A 25,616-nucleotide genomic window follows, 5' to 3' on the forward strand; every position below is an offset into this window, starting at 1 on the left:
GAAGTCTCCCTACTTCTAAGCCTGTCTTCTCACACAAGGGGCGATTCCCCACAGAGAAAATGAAAGTGGATACAAACCGGTTTGTTTTGATTCGGGACCTTTTCAGCGCGGTTTCATGGTCCCCACTGCAGCTAAGCGACTTATATTCTTACCACAAACCTTTTATGTGTCATCACAAGCTCATAAGAGGAATGGCACTACACATTAACTTCCTTTCATGTAATTGTTTAAGCGAATGTGAGAACGACAGACAGTGGGAAAGAGGCATAAAACTTCATCCTAACGTTCCTATGGAATCAAGAGTGAAACCAAACAGTGCAATATAAAAACAAATTTATTGGGGTTTTTTTTTCCAGAGCAGAGACAGAACGATTTGAGCGAGGACACCACATTATAGCCAGTTATAATTAATTTTCTTCCCAGCCTTTGAATAAACTAACTTATCACTCATTCATGTCTCAGACAACCTCTTCCAGTGTAGAAGTAATTGCAGGTTTTTACGCAACCAAGTTCAGCCCTAGTTCTTGGCTGCTGGAGTCTTGGAGGAGTTGCCAAGGAAGAAAGATCATTCGGCATCTGAAATGGGAAGATGCCGCTCAAGAGAATTTGAAGGGTTCTAAAGCCTCATAGTGGGTTGGATCTGGTGGTAATCTTTGCTGATGTCAGGGTTTTTTTCCAATGGAATGGAATCCCCCCCCCCTTTCCACTGTAGCATGAAATGCTGCGTCTGAGACAGACTCTACACAAAGGAATAATGGGTCCGGGGTGGGTGGGGCGGTCTGCAGTGGAAAGGAAGAATCTACAAGTACTCCCCCTTCTAGCAGTGGAAATTTACTACTGGGTCCATATGGCTGTGAGGCTAGGAAACCAGCAGACTCTATGACATTCTTTTTAAAAACAGTTGTCATTTACCACAACAATTTCTGCCATTATTTACTAACATGAAAATAGACTTGTACATATTTTAAAAAGCGACACTCACAGCTCAACAACATATTGTAGTTTCTCTAAATTTTGGAAGGGGTGGGAGGCAAAATACTTGTGCTTTGAATTATTGGTTTTACTATAGCATTGGTGTGGTTGCTGATTTGCTAACCTTTGGAAGCTATTCAGTAGAAATGCTCATTTTAAGTTTTCATATGACAATAACAATGAATAATAGACAATTCTGCAATCCGTACCATGGAAGAAAGAGATCACAATAAAACCACGTTGCTTCCTAATGTGTTTTGTCACAACACTGCCATTATGCAACCTTTTCAGCAGGTGATGGAAGTTCCAGAACTCCCCTAGGCTGAAAGTTGAATTCTTGTCACTAGGGTAAACCAAATCTCTGTGGCATTTGGCTTGGGGACAAGCCATCATAGCAAAAAGGGAAGGTTGATGCCCAGCCTCTTAAAAATACTATACTGTGTTCCACAGAAAAGTAATAATTGGGTTAGTTGAGATGCAGCAGTCGAGAAAGTTGTATGCTTCCACATTCAACTATAGTTCTGAACGAATATGAGAATTATTCATTTTCACACACTATCTTTGTCAAAACCATTATTTTGTGCATTATTGAACATAATATTTTGATATATGAGCATTTATACCAAAATGTATTTTTACTTTCAAACAGATGGGGGGAGCAGGGCTAGGTAGGCTGTAGGACGAAGGCGGAGCAACAAAGAAGGTCCAGCATGCTTTGTTCTGTGCTGGAGGAATATACAACCCTACTACCATCTTTCTATGAAACAAATGTAGACAGGTCCATGCTACAAAATTAAATCATTTTCAGATCTATTTAACTGTCATAGCTTGTGCCCCTGGAATGTGGAAGGGCTGTAGTTCTGCAAGGAATCTGGGAGCAGCAAGAAGGAATTCTTACGGCTCTCATAGTACCATATTTCCCAGGATACTATAGGGGAAAGCCATTAATTTAAAGAATAGGGATTGCCAGACACATTACAGATTCTTCTAACTTTAGAAGAGAGAATTTCACTAGGTGCTGCTTTTCCAGTGCCTGCATGGAACGAAAGGTTAAGCACTTTGCCTTCAATGCATCTAGACATTCTGAGTGTGGATTTGTTGTTGATCTGTATTCTGGTCTTGTGGGGCTAACCTGTCTTGATCCCAGTTATACCCCCATTTCATGTCCCTTGACGTTTTCCTCCTGATCTTCCCATGGTCCACACTTCTAGCCTTGGAGAAAGTGCTCAAGGTCACTTTTTCCACGTTACTGAAGAAGTGAAAAAGAGGCAGCACGTTTCGTCCTCTGAGCAATCCATCTTGTACAGCCATGGAGTACACGGTGAATTGTTCTACTTGCCTGAAATTTAATCAGGATCCAAAGCTAAGAGGCCTCAAGGTTGGAATGAATAAAATAAAAAACAGCCACTGTGGATATTTCCACAGGGTCTGTTCAAGGCTCCACATTCAAGCTCAACAAAGCGTGCGCCTAGCAGGAAGAACTTGATCTGTGCCCACACAGAACATTCTTGGCACAAGCTAATGATCCACTACAACTATATATTTTAAGAGAATGTTCTTTCTCAGCCTCAGGCAGAGTAGTTTACGGGGCCAGCAATCCAGATGGTCTTTAAAAATAATCATTAAAATCTTCAGAAATAATCTCATTCCACTATTTCCCCCTACTTGAACCCCCCCCCCAATGCTCAACAGACAACATGCTGCCACAATCTAGTAATGCAACCCACACACAATTTGTAACACAACATGCAATGACAACCTTTGCAACCTACGATGCCTTCAACACATGGAACATTCCTGACAATCCACAATGCTACGGGGAGAACTGGCAAGCTGTTTTCACAACCCACAACATCAACTCTGAACTGAGGCTAAATAACTTGCATTTTTATGGGATCATCTTTAATTTTGCAGTGCTGGATGTCTCCAGCAGAGGCAGGCCTCAGGCTCACAATAGCCTTTTAAAAAATTTTCAGGTGTTTCTTCGCCACACAGAATGCTCACAGAGCCCATGACAAACATGATTACAAATCAACCATATGCAGAGCCTCCAACTCACTTGAGATCAAGGCAAATTATACAGCCCATCTTTTTTTCAAGTTTGCTTCATGGCATGTATTACTGTCTACCATACCATATTGCAGTGTTATCCATGACTGGGAAACTTTTAGTCCACAACAAGAAATGCCAAGGTATAGCTCACCAACCAAGAATGATTCAACAGTCCTAGTGCCCTTTCTGTTAAAGTCAATCATACATTTCCTCAAAAGAGAACTTCTCCAGGATGCCAACTTTGAAGGACCCAGAATGGTGGATCTGGTTGACTTGATCTTCACCATCAAACTTAAGGGGAAATCCTGAGTTCATTAGACCACATCTACCTGGTAAATAATTTCTCTCTTGACAAGAAAGGAAAGAAGTATAACGTCTGGTTTCCATTTAAACAGGAGGTGTGTGGCACAAGATACAACTCCATGCCACCAATCGTACAATTGATCCACACGAGTTAATCTGGTGCCTGAACACTAATTACAGTACAAGCAGATATGAGCGTCTATGTCTATGTTTGTTTTCCTTCCAATAGTAGCTGTAGATTATGGGTAACACGGGGCCTATTGGAGCACAAACAGCTAGCCGAGAGCCTTCCAGTTCTTTCAGTTTAAAACTGCAACCACTTCATGCGAGAAAACTGTGCTCTGGTCCTAGGATATATGTTTAGATGAACTCTGTTATTCCATTCCATCGGAAGTCAAGCACCTTTTCAAGCACATCGGAAGTCAAGCACTGCTGGGTTTAACTGCTAGTTGGTAAATGGCTGTCCTATAGGCTGAATCTGCCCCCCAGATGATCACCAGTGGATCCAGCTGTCAATGACACTCTTCTGATTATGAAAAGAAGCACTTAATCTCTGGCCAACTTCTCCTTCTGGTTTGGGCAAGGCAACCATTCAAAAAAGAGAGGATGTCCTGCACACGGTTTTCTGATATGCCACACCTAGAATAACCAGCCCACAACCTTCAAATTCAGCCTTTGCTTCTATTATGAGAACCAGAGGAGTAGGATAGAAAGGGAGAAGGGGGATAGGGTCCTGGCCTCTCACTGTTGGCCAGCACAGTGGCTTACGTCCTAGGTAGAGTGGAGGCGATGGCGCATCCTAATTGCATCACAACTCCCCACTGATCCAGTACAATATTGTTGTGCCCAAATTCAGTGCCGCTGCCGCAGCTATAAAGATGGGCAATTCTGATGGCCTTGCTCTAAGCCACAGAGTCCCCTATGTTCCACCTTCCTTCCTTTCTCAGTTAGGGAAATGGGGGAGACAGTGTTTCCACCCAGTTGTCCATGTAATTGATGGCTGTATTGACTGCAAGACAGAGCTGCTTCAGCCATAACAGTTCAGTTGCACCAGTTGCTGATTTAATCCAAGCTCAATCCATGTTTAATTATTCCAGTGCAACCAAGCTGGCTGAAATGGAAGTTCAGCCTAACTGAAGGCCCACTGAGAGATGCAGTTTCCCATTCAGCATTACTGGGCAGCTGCAGCTTGCCTCATGGCAACGGGAGTGCTTGTTTTCCATCAAAGGAGAAGGCAAGACACTGTACCTGATGGATCTCTAAACAAGGGCTCTGTGCTTCCATGGCCTCGGAGCTGAAAATTCCTTAGTGTGTTTTCTTCAGTTATCACTTAACCAGTTTAATAAATACCTTGGTATATAAATATGGCCCTGATCTTGATGACCCAGGCTAGCCTGACCTCATCAGATCTCGGACTCTAAGCAGGGGTAGTACTTGGATGGGAGGCTGCCAAGGAAGTCCAACCTCATAGCACCGAGGCAGGCATTGGCAAAACCACCTCAGTTCCTCTCTCACCTTGAAAACTCCATGGGTCACCAAAAGTACGCTGCGACTGATGGCAATTTATACAAACACCATATGAACTGGCCTTGTAACAAGGTTGGTGATTGATTGCTTGGCTCAGTTTGTGGTCTTCAGCTATGGAAAGGTCTTCCCAACACCTGCCACCTGGGATCCTTTGAACTGGAAATGCCGCTGGGACTTCATCAGGCAAAGAGTGTGCTCTCCTCTTGAACTATCACCTTAGCCCATCAGTTAGCAATGCTGAGGCAGATGTGCATAACCATTGCTCGTATACTTCTCACATTTCTCACCCAGGAACCAAACCACTGGTGGGGGGATTACACCCCACACCGCCCAATATAAACAAACTCTACAGGAATACAATGGTCAAGCTCCAAATTCTCTTCGTTCTCCCAATGTCCCTTTGACAGAGATAATTCCAACTCCAAAAGGGAGCACAAAAAAAATCCATCTTCTTTGAAATATCTGCCAGGGCAGATAACAGAGAGGGGACGTCACGTCACCTCTCATTAACAAAAACAAGAGTTTGGAACAAACTAAAACTGTGAGGCAGAGATAAACACATAACAAGGAATTAGAATTTAATGCAAGAGGGAGTCCAAGACAGCACTTAAATACAGTATGTATAATATGTATTTATATATATATTATATATGTATTTATAAATATGCAAATTAATACAATAAGGCTCTCTTGTTATAAAAGCTTCTGTCCTGTGAGGTTGCTACTGCCATTTGAAACCTGTCCTCTCCCTTTGTTTTCTGTTCTCACAAGTTTTGGTCTGGGTGGCTTCCCCACATCCTAATGAATTCAGTAGATAACAGTAGATAACCCAATCCCTTCTCGGTTTCTTTCACAATATACCCAACCCCACGCAGAATTGTCTGCCTTTTATGTTTAAAAAATGTTGTCGATGCTTTTAAAGATTCATAGCTGTTAGTCACCTTGAGACCCTTTCCCCTTCTGTTAAAATGGCCCCCCTGGGGAAGCCTACGGGCCATTCACTTGGACAACATCCATCAAGATGCATTTCTTGATTCAACCCAAATTGGCCACACAAAAGTTCACAGACTGTAGGGAGAAAAATGCTATTCCTGTCAGCTTGTGGTTGTGCAGGAAGGCCCCTTTGCGTGCTCTTCACTTTCTCCTTTCACAGTTTCTTGATCTCAGGCCTGTGTCCTCTTGATGGAACCTTCAGCATTTCAGGTCTTCCCTTCAAACAAGGAAGTACACTCCTGAGAGCTGTAGTCTGTGGGGATCCCAGTGACGTTCTGCAGAAGGTGCCCCCTTAAGGATCCAAGTGAAGCCTACCGCAGGGGATAGGGTGGAGGTCAGAGGAGAGGGGTGGTTATCAAGAAACCAGTTAAACAAAGCCTCTCCTTGCTTGTAGAAGGTTTTAGATTAGTGAGGTAGGACCTGAAGGAGAAAAAAAGAAGAGGATCACAAACAGTGAAATCAGCGATTGCCTCTTGGATTAATATCTTCTCCACATTCAATTCAGAGCAGGAATGGACTTTCTGGTCAAGATGTAGATGGTGGTTGAGGTAATATAAACAATGAATATTATCTGTGCAATAATTATGCCAGTATCTTGCATCATTACTGCTCAGATATGCACTCTTCTGAATTTTTTGCATTAACATTAGTAGCTCACAGAAAAGCTCAGACACTGTGCCTTAGCAATAAGCAAACATTATACATACACATGTTAATCAGCTTGTGTACACGTGGATTTATCTGTCGATCTTACCAGGACAGACCTCTTTGGGAATGTTTTCCCCTTGAATTTGTTCATACCTATCTATTTTACCATCCCATGTAAAGAAGACAATAAAAAGAGTTTTCCCAGCATTTTTTGTTTAAATGTTTGGTATGTTCCAGAAACAAGTCAAATGGTGTATTTTAACATGTATGCACACAACACAAAAACTAAGCCTACTTTCAAATGAATAAAGACCATAGAAATTAATCAGTAATCAAGAAAGGGTTCACAAAATGTCTCTGGTGATGATGGAGTATGAGGTTCATGACATTACAAGCACCGGCCAGTCAGCACTGTGGACAGCCAACTTCGGCAGGAAAATCACAGAATTCTTTTTTTCCTGAACTCTACCCTGGAGAGAAAATGTTACCTTTGAACAATGAAGATGCATTCCCACTGAAGTAAATGAAAAATGTGTTTTCTACTAGGAATGAGGGAATGAGTCATGAGAGAGGATGTTTGTGGCTGGACAACATAAGAACTGGCTGAAGCTAGTTAGAGGCTATAGGCTAAAGGGAAAAAGTTATGCAAGCAGCATTAACTGAGCATGCTTAATGAGCTAACGCATATTAACTTCTCCCCCTGCTCTGACGACAACCTTCATTTTAATGCACATACAAGAGGGGTGAGGATGGAGGGCACATATCAAGGAGCAACATGTAAATAGGCAGACCGGAAAGTTGTAACTCCAAGTATTCTTAGCCAATGGGAGAACAGAGAGGGTGTAGTGGAATCAAGGAAAGAGAATAAATATGCTGTGTATGTAACAAGCCTGTTGAGTTTGCCCATGTGAGGATGGCTCCCCTTTCTTTGCAAATAAAGATACTTAGAACGCTCTCCTGTTGACTTAATATTTCGTTAACAAAATATTGGGCACCACACTACTGTGATTCTTTTGCTCAAATAATGTTACATCTGTGTGCACCTATGATGTTCTCCCCCAAAGGGAAACTGTACCTCAACTCGAGGGTAGGGTGGGGGGACAATATCCTCAGGGTAAATTCAATGTATCACAGATTAAGTCTTTCTGAAACATAGGGCACTTTCTTATATCCTGAATAATGCACTTTCAATGCACTTTCAATGCACTTTCAATGCACTTGGCAGCTGGGTTTTACTATCTGAAATGGCAAAATCCGCTTGCAAACAATCCCTAAACTGCATTGCAAGTGCATCATTCAGTGTGTGTGAAAGTGCTTATATAATATGCTCAAACACGAAAACATTTCCCATTTTCCTTCCTAAGTGTTTTTCCTGATAGTAATTTCTGTTACCTGACAATACACAGAGAAATTTGGGCCTATCGTGCCTTTCAGGCTTGTGTTTACACCTGTTGGATTAATACCAATACACTGACAAAGCAGTTAACATAAGGTTAGAGGTTTGAAATGCCAGACACCGATTTTGTAAACAGCTAGGCAAGGAGCAAGTTTTAACACAGTGGCTCATACCAGCTGCTGCTCATTTTCAGAGCTTAAAAAGCATCTAGGAGAACTTGAAATACTTCTTCAGGAAGGCCAGAAGGTGTGGTCTTTGACCTGTTAGAAGAAAAAGGGACTGTGACACTTGGTCATGTCGAAATGAAGGCATTTTAACCATCCATAACTTTCGGCCAAGGCATATAAGGGAGCTGATGTAAAAGCAGAATCATCTTGTGGCTTTTGCCTTATTTTAGTATTGGAAATCTGGGGGGGGACTTAGCAAAAAATCAACCTCAAACTAGGTTTGTTATTTGAATTTTAATGTCCTGTATTCTGTGGAATAGTGGCCTCTTTAAATGGCATTATTTTTCATTGCTGTCTTTCTGGGAGCAAAAGCTATCAAAAGCTCAGTAAAACTAAGCAATTCCTTTGTTGATTTCCTTGTTCCTTGAAGCATCTCGACATGTGCCTTCATTCCAGCTTGTAACTGTGTGTGGCCCCTTCCTGTGGATACAGGATCTCCATAGGTCCCCTGATAGTCCTGGTTTCTTCCAGAAGGCAGATAGAGGCTGATTTTTTTAATGAAAAAACTCTGGTGGTGCTGAGAGAGTGGGAATTGTCTCTGTCAAGAGACCAGGGCAGGGAAACTTTGGAGCCCCCATCCCTTTTTGAAACTGCACTGTATTGGTATCTGCAATCGGGAAACTATACATGCTTAGTATTATGTGGAAAACACTGTGGTGAGGGAGTGTAAATGAATGTGTGTTTGCGTGTGTGTCTGTGAGAGAAAGAGAGAAGCCAGATGGGATAGACGCTAAGGGTAGGACTTGCTTCTTCCTTCTCCCTGCAAAGCCTTAGCCATCCTCTCAAAGTGAAGGGGCAGTCCAGTTCAAGAGCACATGCTGAGAGGATTTCATGCACGGTACCTCCAGAGCTAGGGAAAGCGTTCCGCAGCTTCTCCATGATATCCTCCAGACACAGGCTGACATCCTGAGTACTCACCTCCACCTCATCTGAGAGAAAGAAAAAACAACAACATTTACGTTACCTGATTGCACTAACGCTACAGGGCAGGGTTGAAACCTGGCAGCTTTGAAGGGCAAAGTCCTCTGTTGGTTTAAGGCTATACAATCAAGAAAGGCCAAGAAGTCCATACATGTCTTAACCTCAGATTTTCTCTGCTAAAGTTCTGTTCTCAAATAGGGGATATAAAGAATTTAGTATCTCCAAGGATATGCAAAGGGATTCCTTCTTTTCCAGAGAATAACCACAACCAGTTTCCTCAAATCTGGCTGTAGAGACTGCAGCAGTGGCTTATCGACACAAAATGGCACACGGGGCATGAAATGAGTTTTCTGCAACCCCCCCCCCCCGGTGGAACCCGGGGGAATAAATGTTTTCTGCCCCTCTCCCATGCCCCCCTGCCCGGCAGAAAACTCATTTCTTGCCCCAGGCTTGGGGGGGGGGGGGGCAGGGGGCGGATTCACCTTGCCTGGGCATCCATTCCCCTCATCCATTTCCCTCCCTCCCTGGCTGGCTTGGGAGCTGTCTGGGTGCACTTGCCAAAGGGGTTGAGGCATGGCATGGGCAGGGCAGGGTGGCTGTGCTCTCTGGGTCCTCCACCCTTTCCTCCAGTAAGGTGTCAGGGCTGGGTTAGGAGGACTGGCTTCCTCCTTCTCCTCCCCATCTCCCCCCACCCCGCATGGTGCCTTTTTTAACCCTTGTCTGCCCTATTGGCTTTGGGAAAAGGCGCCTTTGGCAAAGAGAAGGGGAAAAGAGGAGAGGAAAGGATGGAGGGGACAGAACAGGGGGGAGCGGTTTCCAGAAATCCTCCAACAAACCCGCCTTGATACCAGTCCCCCTCCAACTAGCCCACCCTCAGCATCATGACCCCTCCCCAGTCCACATCCTAGTTTCCAATCCTTTGCAAAAACGCACACGTTTCCCCGCAGCGATCCTGGATCCAGCTGGGCATCCCTTGCCAGACTGGGCTGCAATTTGGGTCATGCATGGGCAGATGTCATGCCCCCCCGGGGTCTGCCTCAGTGGAAGGGGATAAAAACAGGAAGCATGCCTCAGATTTCTGCTCCTGGAGCGGCTGTTGAGGATGGGCAGAGCTGCGGCTGAGGGGATCTTGGCTTCCTTCCCTTTCCAGGCCATTTCAGTCACTCAGCAAGGAAAATGAAGCACCCTTTCCACACCCGGGAGTCCCTCCTGTGCCCCCAGAGTGCCCTTCACCTGAGGTGGAGCTGATGCAAGGAAAGCTAAGCCAGCTGGCCAGGCTAGATGAAATGATTTTCTGCACCCCACATGACTAATTGCTAGTCGCCCAGGGACGTAAGACCCCATATGTCACCGTGGGTGGTACGCCACTGGACTAGAGGCATATCTACTGAATGAGAGTTTTTTTGGAGAAGGCTAAGCCTCAGAACTTGTACTTGAAGAAATTAAGGTCCGGATTAAGGTATCTGATTTTCTGCTTGGCCGGGAAGACAAGGGTTATTTGCACCTCCAACCACAAACTTTCCCAGTGGAATTGGCTCTCCAGGACTGTTTCAGGTACATGGGAAAGGCTTAAATGTCCTCTTGGACAATGATCCCAGTCAGAACAGGGTTGCCATGTACCTGACAACTGCATTTTTAAAAAAGATCAGGGCCTCTGATTACCGATCTCCCACCATCTCATCTGGCATGGCCCCAAGGAGCAGGGAAGGGCTTTCAAACCTAACATCGTCATGCTTAGCCTCAACTGGGGAAAAGAAAGGTAGATGCCAATGCGAGGAGAAATGGAGGGGTCCATGGAACCCTGTGCCAAGGTCCATAAAATCTGTGAAAATTCCTTCAGCAGCTCAGCAATAAAAGAGACGAGAAATTCAAGAACCATCCTAGCAGCTCCGGGGGTGATAACTAGGGGACATTTCTCAGCCCTACAGAGCCTTACCTGCTGTTTCTGTGTTTGGAGTGCTGGGGTCTTTTTCTGTGGGCTGAGTCTCCTCGGATGGGTGGGGAGAAGATGCCAAGGATGAGGCAGCAGAACCATCTCCTTTGGAATCTGGTGTCTGAGATCAGAAATACAAGGGCTGTTTTCCCTCAACTTCTCAGTTGGTGTCTCTCTGGTCCGTCCCCCCACCCGACATAACTACCTCAGACCATTTTCCACACCTGCCATCTCATAAGATCACCTACAGTTGGTTGGTGGCTATTAAAAGATAGATAACACCTGACTTCCCCTGTTCTGTTTCCTTTCCTTAGGTATCTCCAGTGATGGAATTCGCACCACATCGGCAGAACTGGTTGTTAAAATGATGCTTGTAAACAACCAGTTGTAAAATTATTTAAATCCCACCACCGGAACCGGTTGTTAAATTATTTGAATCCCACCACTGGTGTTATCTCCCACCCTTTCTCTAAGTAGTTAAGGGAGGCATATGTAGGCTTGGATCTATCAGAGGAATCTCTAGATGGAAGGAGGGGAGGGGATTTTTACTAATTCCTCCTGCCTGCTGCAGACTGGCCCTTCATGCTGTTTCTGGGAGTCTTCTGCTTTCCAGGAGCACCATTTTGGAAGACATTTTGGGCTGCTTTAAGTGAGGGATGCAAAGAAGTCTCGGACCCTTTTATCTCCAGAAATAACTTGATGATCCAAGCCATAGAGTCCCCCACCACTTTCCCCCAACAACAGCTTTGTGTGGTAGATTAGACTGAGAGAGTGTCACTGACCTAAGGTCATATAGGGCTGAACAGGAATTTGAAACAGGCTCTTCAACACCAAAGGCAGCATTCTAACCACTATACCACATCAGGCCCTCTCTTTTTGGCGCCATTTTGCCCCTGGCACCATTTTCCCCTGCTATGCCTCTGCATATTACCATGCAGTCCCCCCTTCAGAGCAGCCATTTTCTCCAGGGAAATTGCTTTCAGTTGTCTGAAGGCAAGGTGTAATTCTGGGAGATCTCCAGGCCCTACCTGGAAAATAGCAATACTACTGTAGCAGAACCGATTCAGTTTGCCTGTCAAGCATGCAGACAGTGCTTCTGCCTGTGCACCAGGCAGCTTTCATGGCCTGAAATAAACCTCGGGGATATTTGTTCAACTGGAAAAATTACACGTGGCCACATAATTTATGTAAGCTCCCAACAGGAAAACAGTGGCTTCCCAGAGTAGTTTCAGAGCATGAAAATGGAACAACGAGAAAGACCTGTTCTCACTGTATGCCATGACGAGAACTGGGCCTGCAGGCCTCTGTGAAGCACCAAACTTCCATCGCAAATCTGACACAAAGTCCTTGCAGCAGCCACAAGAATCCTGTATTGTGAGAACTGGTCTTCAGTGATGCAGGTAAAGAAGAACATAAGAACATAAGAACTAGCTTGCTGGAACAGACCAGAGTCCATCTAGTCCAGCACTCTGCTACTTGCAGTGGCCCACCAGGTGCCTTTGGGAGCTCACCTGCAGGAGGTGAAAGCAATGGCCTTCTCCTGCTGCTGCTGCTCCTCCTGAGCACCTGGTCTGCTAAGGCATTTGCAATCTGAGATCAAGGAGGGTTGCCAACATCCAGATGGAAGCTGGAGATCACCTGGAATCACCACGATCTCCACACTACAGATGATCAGCTCCCCTGGAGAAAACGGCGGCTTTGGAAGGTGGACTGTATGACATTTAGGGTTGCCAACTCCAGGTTGGGAAATATCTGGAGAGTTTAAGGGTGGAGCCAGAGGAGGGTGGGATTTGGGGAGCGGAGAGACTTCTATGGGGTCTAACGCCTTAGAATCCACCTTCCAAAACAGCCATTTTCTCCAAGCAGAAGTGATCTCTGTCACCTAGAGATCTGTTGTAACAGTGGGAGATCTCTAGCCACCTACATGAAGGTTGGCAACTCTAATGACATATACCTGCTAAACTCCCCTCCCCCCCCAAACCTCACTCTTCTTAAGCCTAACCCCCCCAAACCTCCAGGAATTTCCCAACCTGGAGCTGGCAACCCTAAGAAAAGGGACGAAGGAGGGAGCACAGCAACCTGAGAATTAAAATCAACACTTTCTCAGCATGAACAAACTGATTTTGCTGGTTGTTGTGGGTTTTCTGGGCTGTGTGGCCGTGGTCTGGTAGATCTTGTTCCTAACTTTTCGCCTGCGTCTGTGACTGGCATCTTCAGAGGTGTATTGCAGAAGGAAGTCTGTTACATTGTGCAACAGACTTCTCTCTGTGATACACTTCTGAAGATGCCAGCCACAGATGCAGGCGAAATGTTAGGAACAAGATCCACCTGTGAAGTGGGGATTGGAATGCGACTCAGTTCGTCACACCACCAGACCACGGCCACCAGAACCAGTTGAATCCGGCTGTGAAAGCCTTTGACAATAAACTGATTTTGGTTGCGATGTCTCTATGTAGCTCAAATCTTTGCATAAAAATGCAGCAAGTTGAGATCTGGAGAAAATGTGAGAGAATCACCATCCTAATTGGTTCATGCAGTGAAGGCAGGTTGAGTTTCTCATCATGGCCCAAGCAGGCTCAAAGAAGTCCTATGAGGCAGCCCACAGGAAATACCTGAAGAAGCAGCTCCCTCAAGCGCTGCAACTGAGACTCCAGCTGCTTGTTGTGGTCTTCCAAGATTTGCATCCGGGTCTCCAGGCGACTCTTGTGCTGTCGAAGGATCCGAGCCTCTGCCAGTAGCTCTTCGTTGTGTGGATCCTGTGCCGATTCTGGCGCTCCTTCTGCCGACTCTGCTGCCTCCTCGTGCTGCCATTTGAGACGCTTCAGTTCTCCCTGGAGAACCCTGCAGAAGAAATGTAGCTGAATATGAAGCTGACAATCTTACCAGCATCTGGCAGTTCACAAACAGCCTGTTGGAAGTGAAGGACTTTGTCCCTTCACCTCAGAGTTCAGAGCAGGGACTTGACTAGATAGTCAGAGGGATAGAGGGGTCAAGCACTGGGCATGTTTTCTCTCCTGCTCAACACCATCCATTTGAGGGGTAGATTCAGAGGTGGGATCCAACCAGTTCTCACCACTTCTCTAGAAGTGGTTACTAATTTTTTCTGAGTGCCGAGAAGGGGTTACTAAAGCAACCTCCCTGCCCAATAGGGACTGGAGGCGCGTGTGTGCGGCGGCGCCACTGTTTGAATCCCACCACCATCGGAACCTGTTATTAAAATTTTTGGATCCCACCACTGGGTAGATTGATACTCTCAGAAAAACGTCTTCTTCCTTCCTTTTCACATCTCCACTGGTAGGCACGCCTTTTTCTCCATCTTGTAATCATTAGAGCAGGACACAGATCCTGTATCCTCCCTCCATTCCGCTCATACAGAATAATTCACTTTTAATCCACTTTCAAGACACTTTGCAGCTGGATTTTACTGCGCAGAATAGCAAAATCCACTGGCAAACAATTGTGAAAATGGATCGAAGGCATTATTCTGCATGTGCGGAAGCGACCTAGTTAGACTAGATTAGATAACTACATTTACTCTATCCTATCTGGAAATGGAGTTCCTATTATGAACAATTACAAATAATTTTTGTTCCTGGCACACACGATTACGTTAGATGGGCTTTGCTGTGCACAACAGCCTTTGAGCACTCTGCTCAATTACCAGATTTATTTGAAAAATCTAACACACCCAGCCACTAAAAGGCTTATGCTTGAAGAGAAGGCACTCTTTCCTAGGAGTCTGCAGCAGATATCCCAACATTCAAGCATCCTGTGGTCTTCCCAGGTACTCCCAATCTAGCCTAAATTTTCAAGCTTTGCTGGGAACTTCTGTTCATTCCACCCTTGATCACAAAAAGAGATTCCTATGTTTCTTACAATTCCTTCCATGTGTCAGCTATTCCCTCTCACCTGTTTTCATCCTCCAGGTGGGCCAGGATTCTCTCCAGTTCGCCCTTATCGTCTGTCTTGGAGCCGTCTTGGGCCTGCTGGCTGCAGACAGGTTCTCTGTCCGTGATGGGGCTGGAATGGCGCAGAAGGTACTGGTCTTCATCCCTATTGCAGGCAGAGCAGTGATGAGGTCGAGACGGCAGAGAGGGATGCTGCAGGAGGAAGACCTGTTTTTCCTGCTCTAATGTGGTCCTCTGGAGTCCCTCACAGGAAAAGGACACGGCAGCAGGGAAAACTAGAGCATCTGCGCAGCATAGCTTGATGTTAAGCATACGAAGTTGCTTTACAGCAAGACCACTGGCCCAGGTAGCTCAGTAATCTTTACTCAACCTGCTCTGTGTGGTTACAGGTATCTTTCTGAAGCTGCTGTCCAATGGAAGGGGCTGTGGCTCAGTGGTAGAGCACCTGCTTGGGCATGCAGAAGGTCCCAGGTTCAGTCCTCAGCATCTCAGGTTCATGGACCTAGCAATATTTGATATGAAAGAGCTCTGGCTGAGTTGCTGGAGAGCAGCTGCCAGCCTGAGTCAACAATTCTGGCCTCGATGGACTAATGGTTTCATCAGTATAAGGCAGCTTTGTGTGCTCAAGTGACCTTTCAGGGGAGATGTCGTAGTCATAGGTGTCAAACTCGCGGCCCTCCAGATGTTATGGACTACAGTTCCCATCATCCCCTGCCAGCACGATGCTGGCAGGGATGATGGGAACTGTAGTCCATAATGTTTGGAGGGCCGTGAGTTTGTCACCTGTGTTATAGATTGAGCATAGATAGATAGACAAGCCTTTATTGGCATTCCAAAATACAATAAAACAATTGTCCATAAAAGACAGATAGATACAACAACCATTCAGAGTCTTATCAATAGTTTAGTCCAAATGGACTCATCAAAAGTGCCATTCCCATACACCTCTCCACAGACCAGACTGAAGACCCACCAACAGAGCCCAGGCATCACAACAGCATACAGTATCAACACTCCACTATAAAACACAGAGTTTGTTAGAGTGGCACCTAACACAGAACAAGGGATAGGGGGCAAGGAAATGGGCGAACAATTGATTTGACTCCAATAGGTTGCCACAGCCTTCAGTTGTCACACCATCTGGCAATCAATAACAAAACTACGACATCTCTCAATGAATCACCCACAGGTTATTTGACTTTGGGTGACCGTGAACCCACAGGTTACTGGCAAAGGTAGGCACTGTATACCAGTAGCAAATAGTTAATGTAACCAACACTGTTGTTGTTATGATGATAGCAATCTAATGCTTAGTATCCATCTAGCGTTGCCATCTAGATTGAGCATAAGATCTTCTGCATCTAGACCGTGTACTTTATCTCTGTTCATTGTTCCTCTTCAGTGTGAAAATAGAAAGCTGCCTTGACCAGTAATCTCCACATCGACTGGCGGAAGACTAACAATGTTACACACCATGGGTCTTCCCCAGCCATGCTAAATGTGCTCCTTTTAATTAGTTATGCCAAAGATTGATTTTCTGTACACAGATCATGAGCTCTGACACTGGGCTCCATCAACCACAACTGTCACCTTTAAGCAAGTGGTCTGCTAAGCTCCTGCCACTTCAACTCCACCTTGTTCTGCTGCTGCATGTGATGACAAATTCCAGCCCCTCAGTTCATGTTTTCTTATGACACTGTGCATGTGTACCTATGGTAGACTTTGCAAGGCACATATGTGCATAGTGTAGGTCAGAGGTGGGATCCAGCAGGTTCTCACCAGTTCCTGAGAGTGGGTTACTAATTATTTGTGTGTGCTGAGAGGGGGTTACTAATTGGGTCCGCTTTTCCATCTCCACACCCTCGCCTACCCGAGAGGCATACTGCCTTTGAATGTGAAGGTTCCATATAGCAATTGCGACTAATAATGTAACTCCCTGAACTGGGTTAATCCCTTTCAGGTACTGCAATTCATTGATTCTCAGCCTTTTGTACCTTTTATCTCACCAGTCTCTATCAAAGAACCTGTGTGTTTCACCATTGCTGTGTTCAGATTTGTGAGTTGGGGCATTTTCTATAATGTGATGATGATTTAGAAATGACCATGGTGGGGTGGCTGCCAATGGGGGGGGGGGGCGGCGGCGGCATCCAACTCAGGTTTTGCCCAGGGCTCAGGTTTGCCTAGGTACTCCTCTGCCCCCTTTGCTGAGGGGGGGCTGGCGAGGGAACCTGTTAATAAAATTTTTGGATCCCACCACTGGTATAGGTGCTAGTTCCCTGGGAAGCAGCAGGCGAGCAGTTGGCTGTCCTACCTCACATTCTAAAAGACAGGGAGAAAATGTACTTTTCCACCTTCCCACACTTCCTTCCCTACCTGATAAGACAAATGAAGTGCATGGGAACGTGCATATGAGACTCCACTCAGCTCACTGGAAGGAGAGGGGGATGAAGAAGATAGGATGCCCCTAGGGGTATCAAACTCGGGCTCTCCAGAACTACAATCAAGTGCATGTATTAAAAATGTGGGTGACATGAACTTACAAACATCTTTGTTTCTACACTGCCCACTCCTTACTCCAACACACGCACCCAACAAACCTTGTAAAAATCCTCTGGCATTTAGGTATTGGAAGAAATAAACCTTGTGGTGGAGTGTGCTTATGCCCTGTTTGCACTTATTTTCCCCATCTAAAGGAAAATAGTGAAAGCAGAAAACGTGCATATGAGACTCCACTCAGCTCACTGGAAGGAGAGGGGGATGAAGAAGATAGGATGCCCCTAGGGGTGTCAAACTCGGGCTCTCCAGATGTTCGTGAACTACAATTCCCATCAGTCCCCCCCAACATGAGTATTGGCTACACTGGCAAGGGCTGATGGGAATTGTAGTTCATGAACATCTGGAGGGCCGCGAGTTTGACACCTGTGCATGGCTAAAAGGTCAGCGGGTGCATCGCTTGACTTAGCTGAGTCTCTGTTTAAATGCAACAGCCTTTTATCCCCCTTCCCTCAGTTCAACTAAGCTTCCAGATTTCTACAGGCATTGTAAGAAGGATAGCAGGAACTCACAAGCTGTCATCCGGAGAAAGGCTGTCATTGTAAAAAGAGGAATTCTGGCTTTCCATTTCAGCAAGCCTGCAGGAAACAGAACAAGACCAATTAATTATCTGGATGCCAACTAGCTCTGTGGTTGTTGATTTATGTTTGTATGACTGTATATGAAGGTTTCATTGACGTACTTATGTTGCACTGATACATATGCTCATGATATTGTACAAACCATTTGTAAATAATATGCGACCAGTGAGTCTATGTTAAAACATTAACTTTGTGTTTTGAGTTATAAAGCTTTCATGCTGCTAGCTTTTTTCAGTGAAATTACGTTCAGTGCATGCATCCTTTCTCAGGGCGGCCGGATGATACCTGCTAGCAAAATGCTCAATCCGAGAGTGGGTGTCAGCATGAGGCAGCATTGGAGAGGAAGCAGGCCTGGAAGAGAGATGGAGAGGAAGAATTTAGGTCTTAAATTCTCTGCAGCTGTGTAGAAGGGATTTTGAGAGGCATCATCTCTACTGTAGGGTGACTGGCTGCTCTGTGGAGAGAAGAAGAGAGAGGGCTGTCTGCTGCCACAGTGAACTGTGTGTGGCTCATGGTTCTGGCAGACAGCAGCCCAATCCATGCAATAGGTATGCATGTCTAAAAGGAAACATAGGAAGTAGCACAGGCAACTACTGTCAGCAAAAAAAGAAAGAGTTATGGAAAGGGGAAAGGAGAGAACAGGCTTGGAGAGCCAGTGGAAGAGACTGAGAGCTCAATTAGATGTGCATTTTCATAAGAACATAAGAACAAGCCAGCTGGATCAGACCAGAGTCCATCTAGTCCAGCTCTCTGCTACTCGCAGTGGCCCACCAGGTGCCTTTGGGAGCTCACATGCAGGATGTGAATCATCTTTACAACACAAACTGCAGACTCCTGCAGCCTCTATTTGCCTTGGGATCACGCCGGGAAGCAAAGGAATTTAACCGTTCAATTTCCACTTTAGCTATTTAGAACTGGGTTTATTACCATTTTAAGGGCCCTTTAAAAGACAAGCCTTTTCCTCCCTTTCCATGGCCTCCCCATCTCCCACGGCAGGCATAGCAGATTTGGCCTTTACAAGTCGGTCAGGCGCAGGTATTGCCAAGATGCTGGCTATTATGTGGGTAATGGGGCCACTAGCAGATCCACGCTCTCACGTTTCAATGAAGTCTGCCTCCAGCACAGATTGGACTGGCAGGTAGCCTCTTTGGGGATGTTTGCTGAAATACTGCTTTGTCCGGAACTTGTTTTTCAGAGTGGTGGCAAAGTCTCTCATGTTCTCACTAGAAGTGGTCTGCAGAGAAACAAAGACACAAGGAAAGGTTACACCGGAAGAGGATCGCTGAGTAGTGGCCCCAGATCCATTAAGCCCAGTATCCTGTCTTCCACTGTGGTCAGCCAAATGGGAAGTCCACAAGCAAGAAATGAAAGCAGCAGACCTCTGTCATACTCCTTACCAGTTATTTATCCTCAGCATTGAGATAGCATTCCTCTGAATGTGGAGGCTCTCTTCAGTGTTTGTGATTATCAGTCCTTAAGAGAGCTATCTTCTATTAACATGTAATACTTTAAAAATACAGAATATGCTTAGTGGTGCTGCTAAACTGCTGTATATCTGGAATGGTCCAGGCTAGGCTGATCTCATCAGATCTCAGAAGCTAAGCAAGGTGGACCCTGGTTCGTAACTGGATGGAAGACTACCAAGGAGTGCTGGGATTGTTGTAAAGAGGAAGGCAGTGGCAAACCATCACTTTAGTCTCGTGCCTTGAAAACCCCCAAGTTGGCTGTGACTTGATGGTACATATCTAGGCCTATGCAACAGATTTACAGCTTTCCCCTTGAAACATCTAAGATGCTGCTGCACAAATATCTGTTTATGAACAGTTTTCTACTCAAAATATATGAATATCAAGTAATCAGGAAAAGATGATAATAGATATAATTACAACATATGGGTTAAAAATGTATATTTTCCTAAAGTTTTTTCTCAAATAATAAGAATAGGTAATAGATTTAGAACCATGTGTGGATTAGTATGTATATATTACGTAAAATACGGAATTAAGCTAAATTTAAATACTTCATTTAAGACGTAAATACTCTTCCTAGCAGGAAGTCAATTTTAAATTAGTCTAAATAAATTTTTCATACTGATTTTATTTTTTCTTCTCCTTTTCTTTCTTCCTATAAAACGTAACTTCTATCTTTTTCTCTCTCTACCTCCTTTTTACTTTCTCTACTGCGTTTGCGTCTATTTGTTTTGTATAGAAATAAATTCACAAATGTAAATGATAAATATTGTAATATTTTAGATTGACATGTATCTGTATTGACTATGTCTTACTTGTAATAAAATTTTAAAAAATGTGTGAGGAGAAAAAAAAAGAGGAAGGCAATGGCTAACCATCACTTTAGTCTCGTGCCTTGAAAACCCCCAAGTTGGCTGTGACTTGATGGCATGTACCTAGGCCTATGCCACAGATTTACAGCCTTCCCCTTGAAACATCTAAGACGCTGCTGCACAAATATCTGCTTATGAGCAGTTCTCTCCAGGTCCCGCTCCACAGACGGCATTTCTCCTTACCATCGTGTAGTACTCCATAATGGGATAATGCAGCTTGTTGCCTTTACTGGCTCGTCCCGTCAAGAAACAGGTCTGACAGATGTCCACATTGAATTGTTTTAGGCTTCGGTATCTAGAACAACCAAGAATAATCATGGCCAGTTGGCACCTGGAGCAGGATGGAGTGATTTGGTGGGGGGCTGCACCCCCCCATCAGGATGTAAGAGCAGGGATGCATTTTTGAATGGTCCCCTCTACTAACAAACATGCTTCACAGAGAAAACTACCATGCCAGAGTGAAGTCGCCTAGACTAGCCCGTTCCCTGATATGATAGTTATCTCTGTGTAAGGTTCGTTTTCCTTTCATGGGGGAGCATTTAATACTTGCAACTCATCACCACCTGCAGCTTGATTCTGCTGACTTTATAAAATGACATTCACACCTCATTGATTTTTGACAAGGTACTCTCTTTCTGGTTTGTATATAATCTTTTTAAAAGGCTCACTGTGTACGAATCTCTCTCTGGCCCTACATCCCTGTTACCAGCTCCCTTTGCATTTCCCTGCTTACCATCAGGGCAGGCTCAAGACTTTCTTGGTGCAAAAGGATTGGTTGTGCACGTTATGAAGCAGACAGCCCAGGTTGCCATTGAGCAGGCACTCAACAGACAGCTGTGACGCACTTCCTCGTGTTCAAATGAAGAAACACAGGGAGACCAGGGGATGTATGGGGTAAAATATCCCCAGATTGCAGCCATTTAGTCATGTGGGGGAAGGAAAATCACCCCCCACCCCTCCTCCTTCTCCCCCGGATCCAAACACTGACTTCAAGACCTGGTGCAAAAAAGTTGTTCAATCGTGGTGAGGGAGGACGGCTGCCCATATGGAGGGGCAAGGCCATGGAAAACTCAGATTTTGCACCGGGTTACATTTTCCTTAGATTTGCCTCTGGGGAGGCCCCACTATGGAGCAAACAGCCTCAGGGTAAGTACTGCATGCATAAAAGGCCACAGAGTCAACCATAAAGCCCCAGCATGAGACCCCTGAACTGCTTTCATTCAAAGGTATCCACCTTTTTGAACTGTGTGGCTCCAGACAGAGCCAGATCTGTTCTCCGCAGTGCCTTCCATACCTGAAGCCTTTGATCGGGCATTGCCGGCAAACAGAGCACTTGGTCTGGTGTTTCACTTGCTCAGCGATGGTCACTCGGTGCAGAACAGCCAGCCACACCATTGACTGTGGCTCAAGGTTAGCCCACTCTAGGAACTGGGCAGCCTCAATTGCTGGTTTTCCATTACTCTGGAGGGAAAAAAAAGGCAGAAGCCAACTATTGTCTCAAATAACAGGCTACAGTGCTGTTTATCTTGTACACCTCTTCCCCTCTTGACTATGGTCTTTTCCAGGTTTGAAGATTATTTTATTTTACTGAAATGATCTCAACATTTTGAGGGTTATTCTCTGTGTAAGGATCTCTGTCAAGTATCCCAAAAGAGGCTTGAACCTTTGTCCTCTTTCATCATCCATTGACACATAATTATTCTAATCCCATTTCAGTTCCTTAAATGGAGAATTAAACTTGAAAGATTTAAGATGGGATTCACACCAAATCTCTCCCTCAGTCTTGTGGGGAGAGGAAGGGAAAGGAGTTTGTAAGGCACCTTGAGTCTCCTTATAGGATAGAAAGGTGGTGTATAAATCCAAACTCCTCTTCCTCCTCCTCCTTTTCTTCTTCTTCCCTCCCCTTTCCCTACAAGTATTCCCATCCTAATTTCCTTTCCACATATCTGAAGAAGTGAGCCCTGACTCATAAAAGCTCATGCTGAAATGAAATGGTTAGTCTTTAAGGTGCCACTAAACTTTGGCTCGCTTTAACATTTCAAAGCCTAGTACCATGTGAGTGAGACGGGTTATATGGGTGCTCTACTTTTGAGTTCTGCCCTTGATCTTGGCCAGGTGACAATTGTGGGAAAATGTTTCATACCACTGCCTTTCTGCTGACAGGCCTTTGCATGGGATGAAGTCATGGATAAGCAGCTCCCATACTACTGATGACATGAGTGAAGGGCACCTTCATATCTTTGGTACGATTCAATGAAGAGGGGCATCTTGCATTTGGAAATAAGTACCACAGTTTGTGCTCTAGTCTAAGCCATCAGTTGGTGCCATTCACAGTGCATATCACCAAGGGATTCCTTCAGGAACACCAGGGTGGGTGAAGTATCCATCCAACAAAGAACCAAAAGTAATAACCTCAAGGATACTACCCTATGAATGCAGTATTCTATATTAAGTGGAAACATACAATTACAATCTACAGACAATATTATAAAATATACAGTACAAAAGTCCAGTCACAATGTGACAACTTAAAAATATTTAGCAGTACAAAAAGTCCTTATTTTTTTGGCAGTTAAGAACAAGAAAATCCCCCAGAAAGAACTGTTTTCACCGGAAATGGTTTATTTTTCCATGCTATGCAGACCAAAAAAAAGCCAAAAAGGTTTTTTAAAAAGTTTGCCCAATGTTTTAAACGTTCTGTGTGGGAAAAGTCAGTGATTTTCTGACTACTGTCCGGAGTGAATTCTCTCTGCAAACTCAATAGTCTTCTATGACAGAGTAGTCTAAGGAAGTCTTTTGATGAAGTTACACAAAAACCACTCCACTGGTTCTCTATGAACACTCCGACCACCTATCAAACCTTTGAAGAAATAATTCTGCATTTGCTGTGAAAGACATTTAATTGTACATTTGCAATTTAGTATGTTGTACACACTCCTAACTACTGCTGGATATTGTTACATTATGACTGGACTTTTGTATTTTATCATATTGTCTATAAATTGTATGTTTCCACTTAATATAGAGCACTGCATTTATAGTGTGGTAACCTTAAGCTTATTTGGGTTTTTTGTTGCTTGCATATAACTCTTTGGTTGTATGTAATATGAAGTATCCACCCAACAGCACTTACAAAGCGGAAGCAGCTGCGGACACTGGGCTCCACGTTACTTCCACCAAAGGCTGCCACCTCTCCCAGCTGCCGTGGAACTTGAATGGCTTCATAGAGCAGGAGACCGAGATGCCGCTGATCACATAGTCCACTGCCATTTGCCATTTGGCCGAAAAGATCTGAAGGCCAGGAGGAAACCATGAAAAGAAGAAATGGAGAGGGATGGAGAGAGATAGAGGAGAGATGCTCAAACGCCAGTCTTCAACGGAGAGGAGAAAGACAAACATCAATGGGAATTCAGAAGTTGTGTAAAAAGTGAAGTAGCATTCTTAAACAATTGTTGCAGAACTCCAGATTGTTGGGGACAGATGTAAAAACCTATGGACAAAATGGAACTCAGGAATTGATTCTTCCTGACCAATTACGCAGAGAATGCTTACCCCAGGACTCTTTTCTTCACTATGGGCTTGCAGAGGGCTCTCCTCACATTTCCCTGTTTACACATGAAGAGGCAACCCAGGGCCTGCCCTGCAGCTGCTTGTTGAAATCTCAACTGGCCTCTCCTGCTCCAGAAACTAGGAACAGGAGTAATGGGTTCAAAGTGGAGGAAAAGAGATTCCACCTAACCATCAGGAAGAACTTTCTGACTGTTAGGGCTGTTCGACAGTGGAATGCACTACCTAGGAATGTGGTGGAGTATCCTTCTTTGGAGGTTTTTAAAGAGAGGCTGGATGGCCACCTGTCAGGAGTGCTTTGATTGTGTGTTCCTGCATTGCAGGTGGTTGGACTTGATGGCCCTTGGGGTCTCTTCCAACTCTATGATTCTATGACTACTGGCACTTTTTAGGGGAAAAAGTGCATATATATGTCAGTAGAGCAAAGATGTAGGAGAAAGCAGAGTTAGCTTCACAGCAGGAAATCTTACAACTGCTCTCTGTAAACACGTAACATGCAAAAAAAGTCCTTTTAATCTAGAAAAAAGCTTATGTGACTTTTACACATTTACAGGCACAGTAACCCTGCAGCAAAGGAAAGAAATGTATTCATTATAATTCAAAGTAGGTAAGCAAAAGGGACCTGGGAAGGGAACCCAGATCAGCGGTGCCCTGAATTCTGCCATTTGTTTTAAATGCTGTGCTGTCTCGCATATGAAAAAAGAACAAAAGCATCAGCAGTATAGAACGGTGTTCCTATTTCCAGAAATACTGGAAGGGGTGAGTGACATAGGCCTGTGAGTTGCACCGCAGCTGCAGCCCCCTCCCCTTGCTAAATATAGAAGCCTCCCACTCCCACTTTGTTAGGCAAACATTTCCTATCTTCCCTCTTGGGTGACTCACAGTGGAATTTTTCCTTCACCTCCGTGCCACACAGACATGCTATGCCTGTCTTGAAGGAGAGCGCCCGCATCTTCCCACTGCGTCCGCTGGAAAACACGAGGAGAAAAATAATTGGCTGTTCAGTTTGCAAATGCTTCACCTATGCCTAGCTAGGAAAGTTCTGTAACGGTTTCCTTCACAAGCTGCATGTAGAATCTAATCACAACCCAGACCAGGCTAAACAATTAGAGGTCCAAGCTCAGTACCTATGCAGGTAGCTTGCCAGGAGGGTCATACGTTCGGTTTTCTTACTGAGCAAAACAGGGTTGTCAAACACCAAGCTGGCCAAAATACGGGGCCAGAGGCTCAATGCATGTAGCTTCAGGTATCACAGATTTGATCTGCCTGCCTGTAATTAGCTGGTTTCCTCAATGCAATGTCAAATCAGTGCAACCAGAACTTCACCCCAGCTCCATCAGTGGGATCTTTCAAAGAGGGCGTTTCCCCACTTACTCATAGACCCCTATGCCGCGCACTACTCTCAGCACGCGTCATTTCTGGCACGAGCCAGGGCTTCCCCACAACCCCGCGCTCTGCCTATGAAAAAAGAACAAAGGCATCAGCAGTATAGAATGGTGTTCCTATTTCCAGAAATACTGGAAGGGGTGAGTGACATAGGCCTATGCACGGGGTCATCAAAAGGCACCGCACGGTGTCATCAAAAGGTGCCATTTTGAAGAGCGCCAGGAATGACACGCGCTGAGGGGGTGCGACAGCGGCAGCGTCGGGGCGGCTGTGTTGTCGCCGCCCCTGTAGTGGAGAGTGCCGGGGGA

General features: G+C 45.0%; 1 protein-coding gene across 6 annotated transcripts in view; it reads right to left on the minus strand.

The window, feature by feature from the left end:
* Window positions 1-316: 316 nt before the first annotated feature.
* Window positions 317-25,616, minus strand: part of DRP2 (dystrophin related protein 2) — a 73,512-nt gene continuing 48,212 nt past the window's right edge. For 3 of the 6 annotated variants that reach the window (XM_048514065.1, XM_048514068.1, XM_048514069.1), the window contains 13 exons: window positions 24,805-24,890; window positions 23,489-23,646; window positions 21,650-21,816; window positions 20,539-20,650; window positions 19,112-19,248; window positions 18,300-18,365; window positions 17,946-18,011; window positions 14,882-15,025; window positions 13,585-13,813; window positions 10,976-11,093; window positions 8,961-9,047; window positions 8,065-8,151; window positions 317-6,267 (listed from right to left, as the gene is read on the minus strand). In XM_048514065.1, the coding sequence (XP_048370022.1) occupies window positions 8,099-8,151; window positions 8,961-9,047; window positions 10,976-11,093; window positions 13,585-13,813; window positions 14,882-15,025; window positions 17,946-18,011; window positions 18,300-18,365; window positions 19,112-19,248; window positions 20,539-20,650; window positions 21,650-21,816; window positions 23,489-23,646; window positions 24,805-24,890 (1,423 nt within the window). In that variant the 3' untranslated portion in view covers window positions 317-6,267; window positions 8,065-8,098. Of the gene's footprint in view, window positions 6,268-8,064; window positions 8,152-8,960; window positions 9,048-10,975; window positions 11,094-13,584; window positions 13,814-14,881; window positions 15,026-17,945; window positions 18,012-18,299; window positions 18,366-19,107; window positions 19,249-20,538; window positions 20,651-21,649; window positions 21,817-23,488; window positions 23,647-24,804; window positions 24,891-25,616 lie in introns of those variants that run through there. The other 3 variants (XM_048514067.1, XM_048514066.1, XM_048514070.1) reach the window with 3 other exon arrangements.

Source organism: Sphaerodactylus townsendi, linkage group LG13 (assembly GCF_021028975.2).
Source record: "Sphaerodactylus townsendi isolate TG3544 linkage group LG13, MPM_Stown_v2.3, whole genome shotgun sequence".
Taxonomy (NCBI): Eukaryota; Metazoa; Chordata; class Lepidosauria; order Squamata; family Sphaerodactylidae; genus Sphaerodactylus; species Sphaerodactylus townsendi.